Genomic DNA, 21,972 nt, shown 5'->3' with positions numbered 1-21,972 from the left:
TTAGATAAGATGAACCTTTATTAATCCCCGAGGGAAATTCAGGTGTCAAAGCAGCAACATCAGCAAACAGAGTGAAACACAGGAGAGGTATAAAGGTATACAAAAATTATAAAAACGATAATAGAGATATAAAAGATACAGAGTGAATGGGCGAACATAGTGTGTACAGTCCGTCAATAAATAATCATAGTATGTAAAATAAATAAATGTAATATGTACATATGTGCAGTCTATAAAGTTGTATATAGGATGTATAGTATAGTATGTAATATGTACATATGTGCAGTCTATAAAGTTGTATATAGGATGTATAGTATAATATGTAATATGTACATATGTGCAGTCTATAAAGTTGTATATAGGATGTATAATATAATATGTAATATGTATATATGTGCAGTCTATAAAGTGTTGACCTCAATGAGACAAGCACAGCAAAAAAAACAAACCGGTTTTGTCCAAATACTTTCAAGCCAAACAAACTGTGTCACACCTAAAAAGATGGGTTGAGTAAGATTTTCTGATTCATTCAATGTTGGAGCATGTGAACAGTGCATGGCCAAGGCGGTGACGGCGTGACGTCATGAGGCCAGCTGGACCAATAGCAGCGTGTGTTTCCGCAGCCTATGATTGTACTGTAAATACTATGAGCTCTGCCTCCTTCACCTCTTGCTTCTGCAGCGATGAAACAGAGGAGACAATCCAGACAAACCTTGTGGATGTGCCATAAAACCGTTTGTTAGAGAGCTGAGATATTTATTCTGTAGTTAGTTAGCCTTGGTGAGCGAAGATACGAAGCTATATCTGCGTGTGAGAGGAGAAACCTGAGCCAAAGGGGGGTTTGTGTCGGCCCACTGCAGTGTGAATCACCGCAGACTCGCCCCACCGCTGGTTCATCATCATCATCGACGACATTTGCCCATCGACATCCTCTCGGAGGCAGATAACAACGGGGAAAGGTGTTTGACCCTCTGCCGCAGCTCCAAAGGTGCGCTGCTTGGCAACGGCTTGCTAAATAATGAGCCAAAGGGACACACTGGTTCATTTGTTCGCTGGAGGGTAAGTCAAGACTACGCATTTCTATTTAGATATTGGAGATTTAAATTAATAGTCTCAGGCAGCATTCAAACATGACTCATCGTCTACGTTATGTAATGTTAGCTAGCTAATTAGTTATGATGGTTATTAGCCGTTTTGTCAATGCAGCGCGTGCATGTGCTACAAACCCTGTCAGGTGTGTGCACGTCTGTGTCAAAAAACCGTTGGTTTAAACTCAACTTCCTGTCAACATTTCAAAATAAGACCGTTTGAACAGAAACCTATTAACACAAATGTGACACAATGAGTTTGAGTTTATGTGTGGCTTAGAATAGAATAGAATAGAATAGAAAGCGTTATTGTCATTGTATTAAATACAACGAGATTCACATTTCTGGTCAGTGCTTTAAATCAAATACTTGACAAGACTAAAGGAGGCAGATAAAACATATAACAGGTAAAACACACAGTTATAAAGCAAAAAAACCAGGTAAAGTAGATGTAAAACAGGTAAAGTAGATGTAGTAGGCTTCGGGTATACCACCGAGTATATTAAAAAAAAAAATTCTGGCGTTGTGTGCTTGTAAATACACTTATTCTATTAGTGACAATATTTTTACGCTTTTATTTCGAAGGCGAAATCAATCTATTTCCGGGCTCGCTGCTGCTCTCTCTGGATAACTTGATGTTAGTTCTGCAGCAGCCACAGCAGTGCTGCTCATTTTCTCCAGAGATTTAGCCTTTTAAGAACCTGAGAGAGTAATTAGATGAATGAAACCAAAGGCCAGTTACAGGTCTGTGTATGTAGAGTCAATTAAATTAGCTTCTGCATTATTTTGTTTCTTTATTTATGCATATTAACAACTGTTAAAATTACAACTCCTGTAGGCTAACTTAATTTTCAGGGTTCCTATACATTTCCATGTCAAGGACCCTCTCCCCCAGATACAGCAGAGCATTACCCTGCAAACATCCATCTGATAATATTTGTTCCTCAAAACTATCATCATCCTTTTTGGTATTGCGCAACTGTCCAAAATGTAGGTGTAGGTTTTAGGGTGTAAAAATTGAAGTGTTGTGCTGTTTCTGTGGATCTTTTGCAAACTACTAAATGAGGCCACAAAAGTAGGTTAAACTTTAGGTTAAACAGGTGACCCATACAAAAGTTGAGCAACGATTCCCATTCACAACTCTGTAGACAGGCCCAACAACTTGTTCATCAAAGAAAATGTCAACACAGAGATGTAGAATTTTGCAGTTTATTGACAGTATGTCTCCCACTTATTTGAATCCATTGTCTTCAGTTTCTCTTAGTCTGTTGCCTCTGCTTTCATCTCCGCACCAAACCATTGACATTCAAATATGGTAATCTCATCACACCACAAGTCCTCTGTTATCTCTCTTTTCAGGGATTTAAAATCGGAGAATGACACAAGACACATTGCTATCTTGAATAAGCAAATTCAGTTTTGCTTTCCCCAAAAAACCTGAGCTGGAGGCCTAAGCACAGTGCTTCCTCCCACTGCCACTGTGAGACACACACACACATGCAGCAGACAGCATGGCCCAGAAAGTAGGCCAAGGGTCACGGCTGCCTGTGAGCATGAATGTAGGTCGCTCTTTTGAAAAGTAAATATAGCTGGTGTAGCTCAAAAGAGCCAGCAGTTAGAGGAATTCACTGCTATCAGCCAAGATGTCCACATACACCACTGTAGGGCTACAGCTAGTATTCACTTAGCCCGGTCAGTAGAGCATTCATACGGTTTGTCACTACGGTAGTCAACAAGCACTTTCCAGCTTTGTGGTGGTTTGATTGTGAAGCTTTGTCTACAAAATCCTTTTGTTGAAAGCACCAAGCCTTTGATGAAAGCAGAGATGATCAGCGAACGTGCACGTATGGCATGCCGGGGACAGAATATTGTTTTGAGATGAGGCCTGGTAGCCTTGGGCTCATAAGAATAAAGTACTAATTTATACCATACAAATGAAATGTATAACGCAATGATATTTAATAAGGAGGAGGGAATTGATTGTGATTAAATTGCCTTTAGTTTGTTTACATGCTGATGGCTTCAGTCAGAGTAGAGGTCAATGTCTAAGCAACAAGATCACAAATGTCTTCGCTTCTATTTGTAAGCGGTAATGTTTTTAGTCACGGTGTGTATGTGTGCTTGAGTTCAGTGAGCCAGCTAAACAACAGTCTAATTTTACATGACAACTCAATCTGGCCTTGTCAAATGGAAAAAGTCAGCAATTTTTTTACAGTCATACTGAGCCATGGTTGAGCTGAACTGCATCATGAAACCAGTCATACACTCTTAGCTGACAACTTGCACGTTGCATTATCTTGCATATCACAACACCAGGTCATGGTGTGTGGATGTGTGCCTGCTCCTAGATAATTTTAGTTCCAAAGGGAATAACAGATTGTGTTACCAGTGATTAGGGAGATAAGTATTAGAGGATGGTTTAAACAAGAAAACTGGCAGAGTAAAAATAGATATGACTTGGTCCAAATATTATAATCATAATACATTGTATTGAGCGCTTTTTAAGATACTCAAAGAAGCTTTATATGATGACTTAAATTAGCAAAAATTAAAACACAATACAAGTGCTATATAGGATATGTGATGATTTTGTAGTTATTTACATATCATTATTTTGATCTGACCTTCTCTTGTTTGACCGATGTGAATGCTTAAGCACAGCGTTGTGTTTTTCTCACTGTTTTTCTCCTTTCTGTCCCTTTTTTCCACCATCCCCTTTGTCTCTTCACCCTTTCATCCTCAACCCTTTCCCTGCTCTCTTCTAGATGTGGTGGCACAGTGGGCGCAATTTTGACTTGTCCTCTGGAGGTTGTGAAGACCAGACTTCAGTCCTCGTCCATCACTCTCTACATCTCTGAAGTCCAGCTCAACACCGTCAATGGAACCAGTGTGGCCCGTGTCGCTCCACCAGGGCCTCTGCACTGTCTCAAGTAAGGACAATTACGCGAAATGTTTATTGTACTAACTGTACTCTTTTAGGGATAATTTAGAAAAAGGACCCACCAAGGTTAGTTTTGATTAGCTACAGGATACTTTTACCAACCGATTCTGAAGGAGGAAGGTCTGAAAGATATAAATGGAAGTCCTGGTAAGTTTTGTAATCAGTCAGTCAGAGCTGTGAAACACACACTCTGTGTTTGTCGTCATAGCAAACATCAATGTCAGTTGGCGGCCTATGACCAAAAGACGCAGATTTAGTCTATGGTACTCTTAAGTGAATCCACAGTGATAATGAAACAGGTTCTTTGTATGTCCTGTATCATTGTAAACTTCCCATGAGTTTACATTGACTCTTATTTTGCACTACATCCTTTCACACTACTTCCTAAGAACAAATGTGCTTTAAGAGGACAATTATTTGCCTCAACATGACACCTTGAATGCTCCAGGAGACGGACAGTTACATCACCGTAATGAAAGACAGAGTACATCATTTTAAGCCTCATTTTGACCTTAAAGCTGTGAGAGTGTTTTTCGGTACTTTTCCTAACCAACTACTAGGTAACCAATGCAAGAAATGCACAAAAGAATTTCCTTTTTTGGGCCACATGATATGTCATCCCTCTTCTCACTAGCCAGTGGAAAATTACCAGAAAGATAGGAAGTGAGAGTGTAGTAGGGCAACGCAATATTGGTTAGATATTTATTTAGAAGCTACTGAAAGCCAGTGTGGCTGGATACTTGTAATTAACGTTGGTCACGGAGGGATTAACGGTGTTAAAGTAAATGTTCAACGTAGCTACAGCGCTCTACTCTTGTTCTCTGGCAACCTATGACCATGACTGTCACTGAGTATGACACAGAGTGTTCAACACATTGCATAATGCACAAGCTGCGGTGTGTGTGGAAGTTTCCACAGTCAAATGCCTGTATGAATTATTTTGAAAACTAGGAATCTTGGACAAACTTTGTGTGTGTTGTCATTGAGAGAAACAGCCACAAGCATAAACTGTACACCTCCATTACATGATACAGAGTGTAGCAGAAGAGGGAAGAGTAGCATGGCAAGGAAAGGAAAAAGAAACACACGAGTCAAAGTGGGCCAACGGGTGCAGGCTTTGTTCCATTTTAGAGCAGAACATGTTTGCTAATGATTTAAGTTTTGTGACTGTGGAGAGCACTGTCACTCCGAGCTCTGTGGCATTTACTCTTGAGGAGATTCTGTATACTGTAAATCCTTTTTCTGTTGTCTGAAGTTGGCAAAACATCATAGCCAGGGTAGGAATGCACAGCCCACAAACCCTCAAGCTGAACAAAATACTGCTACATGGCTGCTCCACGAAAGATCGGGGCTATGTCTTGTTTTTTTAATTGTATGGGCCGGAAGTCTAGAGAATGTAATCAACCCCAAAGGACCAGTTTATTATCTAGCCCAAAGGTCTCTTATTTCTTCCCAGGATGGCTTTTCTTTGAATGCACTTTGCATCACAGATTATGTGAAAACGGGCGATGAATGAAGGTCAGCCATAAGCCGTGCTCATTCTGAATGAGGTTTCTGGGTTAGGTTGGAGAGCGACGAACAATCTTTGAACTCAGGTGACAACCAGACAATGAACATGTGAGCCGTCATGATAACACCACTATAAACACCACCAGAGCGAGGACACCTGCCATTTCATTTATTTTGGGTCTGTTGACAGTGACCCTGTGTATAATGTCAGGCTGTATTGAGTGTCAGGTCCTGGCAGATTGCCTAAAACTTTATAATTTGCTGGTCCAATTTTAGGACACTTAGGGACTTTTCCTTTATGTTTCCCATCGTGCCCTATAAAACATTAATATGAAGTATTAGCTCTGTATTTTTTCTGTGATCAGACAGCAAGGTTTTGTTTTTTTTACATACAATGGTGAGATCAGAAGATTGATACAATCTTGTGCCTGCACGATAAATATGAAGCTAGTGCCAGCCTTTATACAGAAACTGTTTCCAGTCATTGAGCTAAACTAAGCTAATCAGATACTGGCATTTGTTTCATATTTAGCATACAGACAATGAGTGGTATCAATCGTCTCATCTAACTCTCTTTAAAAATAAAAGCATTTAACTTGAGCAGAGGGTGCAAGTTACTCTCCAGTCACATGGTTATTCGCCCAGTGGTATACATTTATATAAAGCATTTTACATGGATGTCAAATATACTGTATGTTTTCTCTGTATTATGATGGAATTGAAATCTCAATCTCTCTTTGCAGGTTAATTCTAGAGAGAGAGGGACCCCGTTCACTCTTCAGAGGACTTGGACCCAATCTTGTGGGTGTGGCACCTTCCAGGTATGTACAGTATTATAACGACAATATTCTGGGTGTGGTGCATGTTGCTTCTCCTACCTAGTACCTAATGTCCTAAGCAATACCACAAAAATGTAGGGCTGGTCGGTTGATCAATTGGTTGGTTGATATGCTCTTTAGTCTGACCCAATTCTCATTGGTTGGACAATCTCTGGTGTTACTTTCATTAGGAGAAAAACGCTTCTTAACCTATCATTTTCAGGGGCGGGAGGGACGTGTGTGTGTGTGTGTGTGTGTGAGAAAGAGAGAGAAACTTAGTCCATGTCTTTAATGTAGGGTTTCTTGTTTAATTGCCATTCAACAATAACAAGAACACCGTTTGGAACAATTTGTCTGTTTATTTAGCCGAGATCTCCCCACTACTGTGGGCGTGGAAGAAAGAGAGCCTTCTGGACAGCTGTAGTAGCTCCCAGCATGCAGGAAGAGCTCAGAGTAGAGCCGTGGCACTCAGTTTCTGTCCCTGTCTCAGTTTTCAATCCTGATAAAGTAATTGTCAGGACTAACAATTATTCTACTATAATGCATAAAGTTGGCTGTTTGCGGGTCGGGTGGTTGATTATCGCATATTTTTGTGGGTTGGGCAGTGCGGACTTCTTGATAGGCTTTGAGTGTGAATATATCAGAATTGGCATATTTCAATTAGGGATGTGCTTTCCAAGCAAAAATACAATCCGATAATCACTGGGAACTAGTCCTCCACAGCAGCTGCTCCGTGGGGAGAGATAAACTAGTTGATTTTTTATAATTTAATGACTATTCAAAAAATCATGACCCATCCCTAATTTCAATATGTTTGGTGTAATAAATACCCTAATCGTTTTGTTTGAAATATAACTGTAGTTGATACAACAACTGACAGTTGACTATTTTCTGAAATCCTATGAATATGGGCAGTTGCACGCTGGTCAGCTTTGTGTCTGTTTTTATAATTTAAGTATAAAATAATTGCCTGTTTTAAAAATATTTAATATAATATTTAATATTTAGTTAATCTAGAGATAATATGCAGATATTCCCCCCCCCCTCTGACCAATCGATTGATTGAAAAGTAGGTAGTATTTCAGTCAATCAAGATTTTCTTTGGTTGACTACTGACCTATAAAAATGTAGAGAATGATGTATTTGCATATCTGATAACCAACATATCAGAGTAGGTCGCCACAATATTTGATGTTTATAGGAAACCTTCAGAATGAACCACTGTTATCAGCACTAGCTCTACCTGTTATCGGAGAATAAAAGCATTTCTGCGTCATTTACATCAAACCTGGACACACATTTTTGTTGAGGAATGTATTTGCTTCTGCTAGATATTCTATTCATTTTTTCAAGCTTTGCGCTTATTCAGAGCTTATGTTGGCAGCAATAACAGCAGGCCACAAATACAGTCATGCATGAAGTTAAACTCACAGAAATGCAATGTAAATCTGTGCTTCAAATCCTACAGGAAATGAGTAGGTTCCCGCTCTCTTAGCTTGGCTGGTTAGGGTTGCATAACAGTCTGAACTCAGTCAATCAAAGTCTGAATGAAACATCAACAACAGCAGGCGCTGGCCAGCCAGCTGTGACACTTTCGCCATGTGACTGTTGATGTTGTTGTGTATTATCACAATGGAGTTCCTGTATTGAGAGAGTTGTGTTTGTGTCTGTCCGTCCCCTCCCTGACCTGTCTAGTTCTCCCTAGCTACTGCTGCATCACATGGCCATTGTTGTCCTCTTCCCGTTGGTTCGTTGTAGTCTCTGTCTCTCTATTGGGGTCATCTTTTACTCTTATTATCTGTCTCTTCCTCTTTTGATATGTTTGTCATTCTTTACCTATATTAAATCAGAACTGTTCTGTCCTCTGGGTCCTGCACTGTATATGCTGTCTCGCTCGGTCTGGCTCAGACTCTCTGAGGGGTGAAAAATGCCCTTGGGTGGGTGTGTGTATGTGTGTCAGTCCCGTAGGCGAGTTGTCCAGCTGTGGAAATGGCAGCTTGTTTCCTGGTCATGACAGCTATGGCAAACTGTGCTATAGGAAGATATTGTTACATAAGTAGTGAGCCTGATGAACTCAATGGCAACATATGAGATTTCTGGCTGCCTTATGGGCAGTTTTATTAACCGTTTGAAGCGTAATATTCCCTATCAAAAATATTTATATGTAGTACCAAATTGAGATAAATCTTTCCAGGCTGTGTGAATCAGGGTTATTATAGTTAACTAAAACGAAAACGAAAATGAGCAGTGAAAAATAAAAACTAAACTGAAACGATATTGCCTGGGAAAAAAAGCTAATAAAATAAAATTTAACCTAAATTAATTTCAGTTTTAATTTTTTCAGCTGTAATATATCACTTAAACACAGTAAAGACACTATTTTTATGGCTCCACTGGCACATGAAAAGGAAAATGTTGCCTTTTTTTTCAATAATTTTCACAATTAACACTTTAAATCATGACTCATTATTCAGAGCATCCAAATTCCTCACTTCAGTCTTCAGCTGCAGGCAGAAAAATCGAATTGATTCTTTTAAGAAGATACTTAACATGATCAACATGCCGCCATCAATGTCTGCATGTTTTTTTATAGATACAGCAAAAAGATTCCAATTTTGAAGATATATGGCAACGTAAGATGTAATATTTCAGTCTGATTTAGGTAAAGCTTAAGATTGAAATGCAGTATAATTTAACGAAATAACAGATACATTGCAGATGCATTTGTAAACAAGGGGAGGTCTGCGTTGCTGGGCTACGGAGTTATTCTCTCCTGTTATAATTAGGAAACAGCACTCTGACGCTGCGAAGCTAAAAAAAAATCTTCTGATTCTAATGAGGGCGCAGTCCACTGGGCTCGCTGCTGGCGTTCATTAGCAACACACACACACACACACACACACACACACACACACACACACATAACAAGCAGCATCACTCATTACGTATGAGAGATGCACATACACATTCAGACCCACTCACATAATTCATCCCTCATCTGCAGAGCAGAGTTATGTTGTGCGTGCATGCTCTCGATTCAGAAAGAGGGCAGAGACGGAAGGTCATTTGGTTTAATTCCACTCAGCAGAAATGTTGACTAAATCCTGTCGTTTTATTTAGTGAGGAGCGGCTAGAATCATGGGAGATAAATCTGCTACTAAAGCGCGCTATGAGATTGAGATGCACACACTCAGGCAGAGATAAACTTCTTTCAGTGGCTTGCATTTTGACTACATATTAGCTTGGCCTAGCTCCATTGCATTCAGGCAATTTAAATAACGTTTCCATATTTAATGCAGTTAACTTAATAATACAATTTGTCTGTGTTTGTGTGTATTTGTGATTTTAATTTACTGAACTCATGGTTCCAGTCAGTTATCTTTTATAGTGCAATTGAATTCCTGAATGCTCATCATTATGTTTTTATTGCAAATTTATAATTTTGATCAGTGTTACATTGTTAGCAATACACAGTAATTAATTCAGTGTTACTGAAGAAGCTAATTGAGTGCTCCAGGGATGACATATTAGTGGAGGCCAACCCAAAAGTTAGCATCCCCCTGGGTTCCCTCGACAAAAAGCCAATGGGATTTTTCCAATGGGTTTTGGATTATAGCAGAAAATAAGTTCTGCGGCAAACAAACATTTATAATACTTACACGTTTTGTTCAGCAAGATAATCTTAACAAATGGACACTTTTATGATTTTTGAAGCGTGAATGCAATCGTCAGAAGTAAAAAGCTAACGTTTGGCTATAAAAAAACTACACCACAGTCGTATGAGCAAAAGCGGACAAGTCGGCGTGATGGTGTTTAGTAGTCTCGTTAAGCCACTTGTTTGCAACCACCTTTTTTAAGACACGTTAAGGCCTCAAAATTCACGGGTGGGATATTTACTGACGTATTTTATCGTAGAAAAAAACTTTAAAATCTGTTAAGCTTGTGTTAACCGCAGACCTTATTTCAGGCAATTAACTAAAAACCCATTGACTTTGAGACGAAGGAACCTGAAGTGCTAAAATGCTAACTCATTTCCAGGTTTTAGGACTCATTCCTGCAGCACTCTTTGAGGAAAAGCATTGTTTTTTTCCCACTATTTCCTCACTAGAGTACACAACAGTAGTTAATCCTTCTTGGTCAATTTAACCAGTGTTTTTAACATCTTACTAACCTCTGTCTTTTTCCTCATGATTATGTGCAACAGGGCGATCTACTTTGCGGCCTATTCAACAGCCAAGGAGAAGCTGAATGGCGTGCTGGAGCCAGACTCTACCCAAGTGCACATGGTGTCGGCTGGGCTGGCAGGTAAAGATGGCTCCTTCTCCCCCTCCCTTCTGTCTGTTTGTCACTGTCTGTCGCTGAGTGTTATCTCTGCCTGTTTGTCTGTCTGTCAGTCTGCCTGGGCAGTGTAAATCACTGATGGGTTTTATATATATATATATATATATATATATATATATATAAAAACATGTTAAATAATTATTCAGTTTGTCTTCATCAGACAGATTTTTATTTTACTTTATCTTTTCATCATTTTCACAATTTGAAGTATCCCAGAGTTTCACTTCACCCCCTCCTCTTTTCCCCCTCTCCATATACATGTGTGGGATGGTGGGATTTTCACAAATTTAAAAGCTTGTGAATACCTAAAGCATGCCAAAGCTAGCTAATGATAAATGTTATTAGTAGGCATAGCTGTTTCATGTGTAGAAATATGAAATATAAACAATAGGGGGTTTATCAGAAAGCACAATTTAAGACTCTCAGGATCAAACTGACTGATTGTGGTGGAAACGTCCTCACTTAGTTTACTTTGAAACCAAGCCATGAAAGATACATTTATACGTGTTATAAACACTGTACTTTCAAAGTAAAGAGTTAATTTCCCATCTGGCATTTGATAAAAATGGTTCAAAAAAGCACCTTGAAATAGGGCTGCACGATTATGGCTAAAATGATAATCATGATTATTTTGATCAATATTGAGATCACGATTACTTATCACAATTACTCATTGATTTTAGGGACAAAATATTTTTATTACACTTTCACATTTAATTTAACAGAGCACTGCTTTCACTTCCATGTTGTTCTACATTCCTGCTAATGTACAAATATTTGCATCAAAATAAGACTGATGCTAATTCACAGTGCATCTCTTAGAAGCAAAATATAAATCAAAGTGTACCAAAACTTTTTACCCAAAATATTACTCTTCTACTCTGGACTGCCACCACAACATTCAGGAAAGTTTTTCACAGGTTGCAGCTGCAGGGTGCATACATAGCAGCATAACAGCTCCCCAAAAGCGAAGCTAAAACATCTTGATCGCCCCCTGGTGGCTGGCTCTAGCTTAGGAAGCGCTTGATTTGATATGCAGCACAGTTTTCTGAGCAGAGCACGTATTTTAAAACGCCAACATCACAGTCGATATGTTCATTTAATTGTGTTTATCTGTGAAGTCAAAATCGTGATCAAGAATAATATCCGATTAATTGTGCAGCAGCCCTACCTTGTATCCATACCAGCCACATAGAACATCTACTACTTCCTCTCACCAGGTTTTACCTGAGCATTTCCTTTCTCTAAACCCAAACATCTACCCAGATAACACAGGATCTTGGATCATGGTGGCCTTGCCAGCCCACATACAGTTGAGGAGACAAATCCTTAATATACAGACAATAGACAATCAGGCTATAATTTGCCACTGCTGGCATTTTACATCTACTGCTGTATATATTTTTAGCTGTTTGACAAAGAAGTAAACCACATGATCCTCAAAGTTTAGGTTGTGCTTTCCTCCTCTCCTAGCCCCTTTGTCCCCCCCCATGTACTCCATTATTTTTTTAATTCCTCCTTGCCCCTTTTCCCTCTTTTTATTCTTTAATTTTTGAGGCCTCTCCAGAGGACTCTGTAAAATGGCTTAACATCCCAGTTGTTACTTAAACAGTGTGGTCTGGGCCCCCTTCTTTGCTCTGTGTGTATATAGAGGAGAGAGCACGGCCCCCAAAGGTCAACCGGGGCCCCTGGCACTCGTGCGGACACGTCAGGTAGCACCCCATTTCTTTACACTGGTATGATGAAAACCATGGTGATTTTTATGAATATTAGAAAGTTCATAATGGTTATTCATTTGTAATGATATTACCATTGCTTAAGGCAGTGTGTTTGCTGCTGGTTTGTAGTTTTAGGTTCTTTATTATAAGGATTTGTTATTGCTTAGTCTTGACACACAACTCCCCCTTCCCCTTAGCCTGTTGCCTTGTTCCATCAACATAGTAAAGGTAAAGTAATAACAACCACTTCTGTGGATTTTATGTTGTCAGCACAAAAGAAATGCTAACCTTGTCACTGCTACAGAAGGTTGTAATTGATGTGCTCCATTTTGTCTTTTATCATCATCCATCAACACCATTAGTGCCTCAGTCATTTCTTTTCAAGGAGAATCGGTATCAGTGCATCATCCAAAAGGCTGGCACTATTTCGACATGACTTCCTCTTTTTAGATTTATTTATTGAAGAGCATTTGCCTTCACAGTTTAACCCCAACAGTACTGGCACCAGTTTAAAAAACACAAATTATTACTTGAATGTGGACAAGATGCTGTGAAGGCACAGACATGTAATGGAGTTGGGCAAACTTTAACACAACATATAGAAGAGTCGGTGACTTTTTGGTCATTACGCTTGGAGAATAGTAGGGATGCGTACCGAAACCTGGTATTAAACGGGCCTCCGGGGGCTAAATTATTAATGACAGGAGTATTGATAAGCTCCGACATTACCGGTTCTTTTATTTGTACTTTTTAATGTTTTGGTGTAATTTATTATCACGCTGCAGCGTCTGCTCTGCTCTCTGTCATCTAGCTTGGCTAATACCGAATTGTTACAAACCAGCTAAAACAAAAACTGTCTTTATGTAGTCTAACTGCTAACTGTTTTTCATTCTTTATTAACTTCACATAGTATTTATTTTATTGACATGTTTACAGTGAAATATTATTGACTTTATATAGTGACTTTGCTGTTGTAAACATTGCTGTTGCTGCTCAAGAAACAACATTAGTTATATTTTAAATATAAATACATTCTAATCCTGTTCTGAATTTACATATATATAATTATTTATTTTTTTAAAAAACAAGTATTTAGTAATGAAAAAGAACCAATAAGAGTAGTAGTATTGATAAAATCAAAACGATACCCATCCCTAGAGAGTAAAGTATTTTCTTCTTCATGTTGCACACATCTTCATCACCATGGCAGTTGCATTAATTTATTCATAGTACCTTGAATTGAATATCTGTGTAGTTGTACTATACAGTACAAATGTCTGTTACTGCACAGATAGACTTACTGTCTCTGTCTTTCATGTGCACATATTCCATAGTCAGTCTTGGCAGCACTGGCAAATAGCAGAGCTAAAGAAAGCCTCAATGACTGAACAGCCAAATTTGACCCCGATGTCGGGATAATTGCTTCCAGTTTTATAAGGTAGCATTGTGGAGTCATGACCTTCCTGGTGTGAATTGCACTCGGAGAAAGGAGGCTAGTCCCACTTCTTCCCTTGGACTTATTTTTTTCTTCCAGCAGTTAATCTAAAGCATATTTGCCTTCGCTGAATGTAGGTCAAACTGCTGTGGAGAAACCGCACAGGGATTATGCGCCTATTGAAGGGTCATATGCAAACATGCAGCGGCGTGCCCCTCTTCACATTGGCTCAGCTCAAGGACTAGTTAGCCTGTATGTATCTTCATTGGTTATCTAAAGTAGGCAAGTGTGGTTCACTTCCATTACCAGAAATATTTCTGAAGTTATTAAGTACGTTCTATGTTGTGAAAAATCTACATCGAGACATTTTGATTTAATGGTTCAAAGGAAAAAAATGTGATAAATCTTTCATGTGCAGATATTTTTTACACATATCAGTTATTAATAGAAAAACATTAGTGATAAACATTGAAGGACAAACAACAAATTCAACTAAAACCATTCAAACCAAGAGTTGAATTGTCATAATAAAAACAGCTACATTGAATAGGCCTCTCCATTATAATGAGCGCAGTTATGAACGTTAAGCGGTTTATTTTACAATAAATATTGAGACTTACTGAATATTCACAAAATGTTGTCCTCTGACGTTGCCATTTCCAGTGTCCTTTAGTGTGACATTGAAGTGGATTCAATAAGTCCTTCAGGAGTTATTTGATGTGTTTTTCTAGAAGCAGGCTGGCTCTCTGGAGACACATTTTTCTCCACATTCAAGGACACCTTAATGTTATTTTTAAATTCATCCCAGTTTTTCCAGAATGAGGTTTGGCCCAGAGAGGCATTTGAATTTGCAGTCATTGTTCCACCTGATTGATCCACTTTACTATGATCAACCACTTCATCCTTTTGTCATCACATATTCATAAAACCATTCATTGTCCACCACCGCTTGGAGTCTGTTATACACACACCGACAAGGTTAGCATTTCCACCTGCCTCTCTTTATTTTTCTACCATATTTCAGTAAGCATTTTGATTTAATTAGTCCTCTAAAATGTAGATTATTAACTGATAATGGCACAATGATTATGAAGAATACATCTTCAATTTAATATTCTGCCTTTATGTTTGTACTTTGTGTTTTACCTCGCTCTGGTGAGATGGAGCTGGAGTTTTGGATTGGGTTGGCTTCTGTTCAGTCAACATTTTTCTTTAATCTAGTTGAGTAAAGGGAGGGATACATTGTAAAAGAAATGTAACTCTACGTATAAGAGTAAATTAAAGGGGATGGGGCTTAGAGTTTGGAGAAAGATGGGGAGTCCTTCACCTCCCATCTCTTCTCCAACTCCCTGTACAGTACCAGTGGGATAGGGTGGGTGGTTTGGTGGGGTTGGGGTGGATGTGACTGCTGCTTGTGTGTGACTGTGGTACAGAAAAGCCTGTGTCTATTTTAGGGCTTTACTGTAAAGCTTTCACCCCTGCGTGATTGGGTGGGAGACCCCCGCCATCTGTGCCCCCCATATCTGCAGGCTACTAGCTGCAGCGGGGAGGAGCTGGAGGAGCTTTGCCCCTCCCTCGTGAGTACACGCCATAGACGCTACTTCCTTCTACTTCCCTCTTTTTTCTTCTTCCTCTTTTTGTTTTCTTCTCTTCTTCTCTTCAACAGACCTGTGTCTTCCTCTCTTCTTCACGCCGTTGCCTTAACGTAGGGCTGTGTTGCATTGATACACTGCTAGATGAGTCTGAGGTCTCTTTCTAGACTTGCCCTCGTCTTAGCTGTTTTCTGCAAATGGCCACGTTTTATCGCTCTCTGTCATTTCATAATGACACAAAGTGCTCATTAGTTAGCTTCACACCCTACATATCAGACTTTATATTACTTTATATTGCATAGCGTTCCTATTTAAACCCCCCCCCCCCAAAAACAGTTAAAGTAACATCCCCTATTAATAGCTCAAACAAGCACATGCACACACTCGCATCTGCTTGATATATATTCATAGAAGTGCATTTTTAATGCATTTTCGGTGACCCCAGTTTCAACTAAGCTAACGTTAAGATTGGCTGTGAAGGCAGATGGACATATACAACAAGGTTGCCCACCCCCATTAGAAGCTAAAGTCTTCACTAAATTTCACGTCAGAGACTTTCCACTTTAGTCCTGCTGAATAATTGAAGAATCTCCTCCAGACACCATTTTATTCCTCTGTGCTGTTGTAGTTGTGCTAGTATCAGGCCAACAGCCTGTTTCTAGTGTCTAACCAGTCAACTACTGGTTGGTTAAATGTTACAGAATAAACCTAAAGATGTTCACTCGTCGACTAATAAAGGGGGCACATTCATATTGCTGAACCGACAATGAGAGAAAATTTAGAGCGATGTCAAAACTAAAAATCAAACCTTCTGTGTTGTGACTTAAAGATGTGGAATGGCAGATTTTTATTTGTAAAAAAAGGTTGATACTTTTGTGTGTATTTCAAAGCACATTGAAAGTAATGATATTAAAAAAACAGATCACCTCCGTATGCTCGCAAACGATTTTTATTAGAAACACAAGAGCTCTCATTAGCATTTCAAAGAAATGAATCAGACTGCAGTATAATAACAATCTGCCACACTCAAAGGCCTAAAATGACTTTGCTGCTTGGCCTCATTTCCCAGTGATTTCAGTTAGATATTATATTTCTTTAAGATGATAAATGAAAAAAAAAAAAGAAAGCACTCACAGCTGCTGCCTTCATGCACTGTTGTTAGTTAAGATACTTCAGGAAGAGAGCTGATGTTTACATACACCTGTGTAGCATTTCACATGAAGAGGATCAATATGTGAAAATGAAAAAAAAATGCATTTTTGTCTGTAACTGAATCTCAAAAAAAGATTGAATTAATACGGACATTGATTCAAATCATCTATACAATCATTTCTATGAGAGTATTGATATATCTCATAGAAAAGTGAACTGAAGCGAGTTGATCCTGTTTGGTGAAGTGCTTTTCTCATTGTCCTTGTGCAGTATAGAATATGTAATATAGCTGATTAGATTGTGTTCTTCCAAATGTCTTTGCATCTGTCTGAACCTCTGTCCTTCTCTGAAATCCCCAGGGTTCACCGCCATCACAGCCACCAATCCCATCTGGCTGATTAAGACCCGTCTGCAGCTGGAAACCAGGTGAGGAAGCTCAAACCTTTATGTCATCAGTCTAGAAGCTGCAGTGGGATGGGTTGTATGACTCATTGATTTTCCTATAATAATGATAATGATAATGAAATTAAATTGTTAGAGCTTAGATTAAAAGTCTCTGTGTGATTACAGAACCCGGGGCCAGCGGCGAATGAATGCATTTGAGTGCGTGCGGCGGGTGTACCAGATGGACGGCCTGCGAGGTTTCTACAGGGGCATGTCGGCCTCGTACGCCGGCATCTCTGAGACTGTCATCCATTTTGTCATCTACGAGAGCATCAAACGTAAACTGCTGGAGTCCAAGGCCCACGCCAGCATGGACGAAGAGGAAGAGTCTGTCAAGGATGCCTCAGACTTTGTGGGCATGATGCTCGCAGCGGCCACCTCCAAGACCTGTGCCACCTCCATCGCCTACCCTCATGGTAACCTTCTGTCTCACTCAGCTTCTTTTTTTATTTTATTTTTTTCAAAGGATAAAATATTCAATATTTTTGTTATTGTCAACAAATCCCATGAAAAAAGACCAAAACCAACAATGTGTTAGTCCATATCTCAATACTTTCTGACTTCACCAGTCTGTCTGTGGCACTCAGCCCCAAACCCACTGGTTCCTACTGAAGGCATAAACCTTTAAAGGTGCTCTATACGATATCCAGAGCATTAATATAACTTCTAATAACTATTTGCTATGTAAAGATATAGTGGTTGCAGAAGCTTAGCCCCTACCCTCCAGTTCCCTCTCAGGTTAACACAGTTAGCTCTGTCAGCATTGTTGCCGTTGTTTTCACTGTTAGCCGCTAGCCGCCAGCACAGCTGTCGCCATGTTGAGAGCCGTGTGGAGGCGATAGAAATGCTCCCAATCCTGCAATTAGCACCTTTAAAAAAAAGAAAAAAAAAAAAAAAAAAAGGGAAAAGCTATATCGGCTTTGATTACATGGGCAATACTTGTTAGTGGAATCAAACCATTGTTAAATTTGGTCTTGTCATGGGTTTTGTGGGGAAAAAAACCCAATTAGAATATCACAAGACTTATCCTTATACTTGACACTCTCATGTCTTTGTCTTAAAGGGATAGTACTTATGAGGTACTTATGCATAGTCAGTGTATTACCAACAGTAGTTGGCACGCCCCCAGCACCTTTTAAAGTTCATCAGTTAACACGTTATGTTTTGTTTGTTTTAATTTGTTCACAAACATAAGTGCAAAAACAATAATTTGTAGTTTTACGGGGAGAAAACATTGCGACATGTTACATTCTCAGTGAGGCCGTGACTCACTTTTTCTTATTGGAAAATAACATGGTCCACTTATGCTATAAATATCACTCTCATTCTCCACCTACGTACAGCCCTCAGCTGAATACAACAGTTCAGATGTTTTCTGTTAGGATTGTCCAAAGTCATTCTGGGAAAAAAACAATATCTCTTGCATCTTCTTGTCAGTAGGTCAGGATTAGGCAGATTGAGGGACAGTTTGTGTAACAAAAGATGGATCAATAAAATAGCTTATAACAGTAAGTTTTCTTGAGATTGTCAGATATGGAAATGTAGCTCTAGAGGAGACATCACAACACTTAAAGTCTGACCAGAACAACGAGTGGCCAGTGGTGTATTTAACACAATTTTTCTTCCTCTACTCTCAAATCGCAGAGGTGATCCGCACACGGCTACGAGAGGAAGGCAGCAAGTATCGCTCTTTCTTCCAAACGCTGCTGACGGTACCCAGGGAGGAGGGATACCGGGCGCTGTACCGCGGCCTAACCACCCACCTCGTCAGACAGATCCCCAACACCGCCATCATGATGTGCACCTACGAAGTGGTGATCTACCTGTTCGGCCGTTAGCCCACCAGCTGTGTCTCCTTCCTGTTTAAAGAGGGAGCAAATGACTGAGAAGGAAGCTGTTTGGCGAGGGAGCGCAAGGACAAAATGTCAAAATGAAGACCAAAGGAAAACCGAAAAATACTCTAATGGACCAGAAGAGGAAGAACGGACAAAAGATGAAGAAATAGGAGGGAGGAAAGCCCTTTGTTACCATATCAGCATCATCACCTCCAGTTCCCTTTATCAGATTGAACAGATAGAGGGCGCTACAGTTCACAGAAGAGCGAGAGAAAGGAGGCACTGACAGGAAAGACACAGAAAGAGTTTGGCACCTGTTAAACTAACGGTACCTCCTGAAGGAAAAGATTTTAAGCACAACTCAGTGGCCTTAACGGAAAGGGTTTTAGTTTTGTGTGAAGAGTGAAAAACGGCCTTTGTCACTGTCGGATAGAGATCATATTGTTAAAAGGGGGAATGCTTGGAGGCAACTGATTTTGACAGGAGAGATGAGAATTAAATGTAGATCAATTTCACTCTACTTGGCACTATTTGTCTGCACTGATGTTGCTTCAGTGCTGTGAGACTACTGTACCATCAGATGACAGGAATGTTAATTTAAAAGCAGAATGTCAGAAGGAAGTTGAAACTAAGACATCAGTCTGTTTTGAAGTCAACTGAACCGCACAGCTTTGCACTACAGAAAGTGTTGCTTCAAGCATTCCCCTCTGAACATCCCCCCCCCCACAATGGCCTGAAGTTCATAGAGATCTAAGTGTGCTAACCGACCACACAAGAAAATACAATGATGAGCTTGTGACGGCCTGTCAGTCATGCCCCAGAAACCAGCTTGTGTTTATATAGAGTAGGTTGAAAAGCTGACATTCAGTGTTTTATTCCTCTATAACTCGGTGCCTGGTGGTGACACGCTGCGGGCGAAGTTGACCTTCTGTGTTTCTCTTTTTTAAAACCAAAATAAGATTGGTATACAAGGGCCAACTTCTGCCTGCAACCCAGTCACCGCTCAGGACTTTAAAAATCTTGTGTGAAAACATGAGACCAACGTGTCCTTTTTTTTTTTTTGAGATGTGAAGTGTGATTGTCCAAAAAGTTACCGAGACTTATCTACTATTGGAGTGCCACTACTTGAATATAATGTGATGGTGTGGGGAAATGTTGGGAGTGGGAGAATGTTGAAGGACTTTCATTATCACATCATAACCTATGTGTGTGTGTGTGTGTGTGTGTGTGTGTGTGTGAGAGTGTGTGTGTGTGTGTGCGTCTAACATGTTGGTCACCTTCACCATGATGATCTAACCATGTTCAAGAATGTGTTTGTGCATCTGCGGTCATGTGTGCCTGCATGTCTAATTACTATCTACTCCAGATTTCCCTCCACTAACTATTAATCTTGCAAGACACTGTGGTTGGGAGTGTGGAAAAGCTCCATACTGGCAGCTTTCATTCCCACTCTCAATGCCTGTCCTTCCTTCCAGTGGCTTCCAACTGACCTGATAACATGCACTTTTGTGGCCTTTTCGGGCTTGTGCTTTGCATTTTATTGTGTGGACAGTTTGAACTTGTACATTGTAAAAGAAAAAAATAGTATTACTGTATATCAAAATGGTATTTTGCGCAACTGTTCTTATAGCAGATATATTGTACAGTTTAGAGTTCTCAGTAGTTGTGAAGGATGTCCAAATGTGTGTATATAATATAGATACTGTATATGCATATCATTTATTGTTTATGTTCTTAGGCCCATCATGCTGTAGTTTGCATTTGCAATTTCATTTTTGTGCAATTTAACCTTGTTTGACATTGACTGTTGACATGAATATTGATATTGCTTGACTGATTTTTTTCTTACAGTATAAACTGTGAGTTTATGTGTATGTTGCTGTAAGCCGTCATTTTTCTGTGCTAACACTAAGGCTAACAAATGCTGCAGGACAAATACTTTAACGTGAGCATTTGTGCCGCAGCGTCGGTTGGTTGGTTAGTCGTTTTACCGCGTTCATAAAAAGTGTTCCATTTTGCAAAGTTTGGATGTTTCATTGGTAATGTTTACATCGTTCATTACTCTCTGTCAGAGTTTAGGTTCTCTTAGCAAAATGTTTTGAATTTGAAGATGGAAGTATTTAAATGTGAGAGTTCAACAACTGGAATTATCTTTTTACAACACCGAACAGAGTTGGGATTATTGAAAACAAAGAAAATGCTATCTGTTACTGAAGAGGGTTGTTGGTAAAAACAGTCAATTTACTACTTTTTAAACGATCAGTTCAATATACAGTAGCATACATAAAGAATCTTTTGGGAAAATTTGGTACACAAGTTTGTTTCAAATTAAATCAAAGCACCTTATCAAATTTGACCTTAACAACTTTTATATTATTAATAATCAAAACATCCTTTTACATGACATTTAAAACTTCTGAGCATAGAAAAGCCCTCTCTTAGCAGCCGCTGTGGTCTCGGTGCACACTCATTCTCCACATGGAAATGATAAAGTCTTCACAGTTTCCATGTTGAAACAAAAGTATTGTGTTTATTTCACCAATTACAGTGAATCTGGTGCGTTCATGCGTGCTGCTCTTGAACGCTCTCATTTTCCCCCCTTGTTGCAACCTCATTTCAGAGGCAAACCGAAGCCTGTGTTGTAACGTGTAATAGTTATTGATTTCCAAGTCTCCATTGACATGTTGCTAGCCCATAGTTGCTGTCGGTGCTTGGAAAAAAAAACTTGCTGACTCATTTTAACGTCCATGTTTTCCTGTAAAACACTAATCGCTTTTATGTCTTTTGGCTCCATTGCAGCAATACATGAGGTCAAATTACCAAAATGTGAAGACAACTGGACAAACAGTGCAAACATTTCACTTTATTTTGTACCTCTCGTTTCAGCGTTTGTATGCAATTCCATATCTTTGTCCTGTATGCTTGGACAGGATGCTGCCTCATGCAGGGTTGAATGAAACCTGGAAGATTGGTTTTTGTCAGCTCAATCGTTGATGTATTTTTGTTTGTTTGTTTTTTAAACACAAAAGTAAATAAAAATCCACTTGCAACTAAAATTATATCCCCTTTTTTTTCTTTATCTGTTTATTTAGGTATGTT

The 21,972-nt window shown here is 39.4% G+C and overlaps 1 protein-coding gene across 1 annotated transcript; it reads left to right on the top strand.

Annotated features, from left to right (window-relative positions):
* The first annotated feature begins 617 nt into the window (after positions 1-617).
* On the top strand, positions 618-21,929 carry slc25a36a (solute carrier family 25 member 36a). Its single transcript, XM_037788276.1, has 7 exons — positions 618-1,059; positions 3,854-4,018; positions 6,282-6,359; positions 10,561-10,661; positions 16,954-17,020; positions 17,165-17,454; positions 18,683-21,929. Exons 1-7 carry the CDS (start codon positions 1,019-1,021, stop codon positions 18,874-18,876), a joined length of 936 nt encoding a protein of 311 aa, XP_037644204.1. The 5' UTR covers positions 618-1,018; the 3' UTR covers positions 18,877-21,929.
* The last annotated feature ends 43 nt before the right edge of the window (positions 21,930-21,972 follow it).

Source organism: Sebastes umbrosus, chromosome 12 (genome assembly GCF_015220745.1).
Source record: "Sebastes umbrosus isolate fSebUmb1 chromosome 12, fSebUmb1.pri, whole genome shotgun sequence".
NCBI classification, from domain to species: Eukaryota; Metazoa; Chordata; class Actinopteri; order Perciformes; family Sebastidae; genus Sebastes; species Sebastes umbrosus.
The sequence above is the reverse complement of the archived record's forward strand: the minus strand, read 5'-3'. Positions and strand labels throughout refer to the sequence as shown.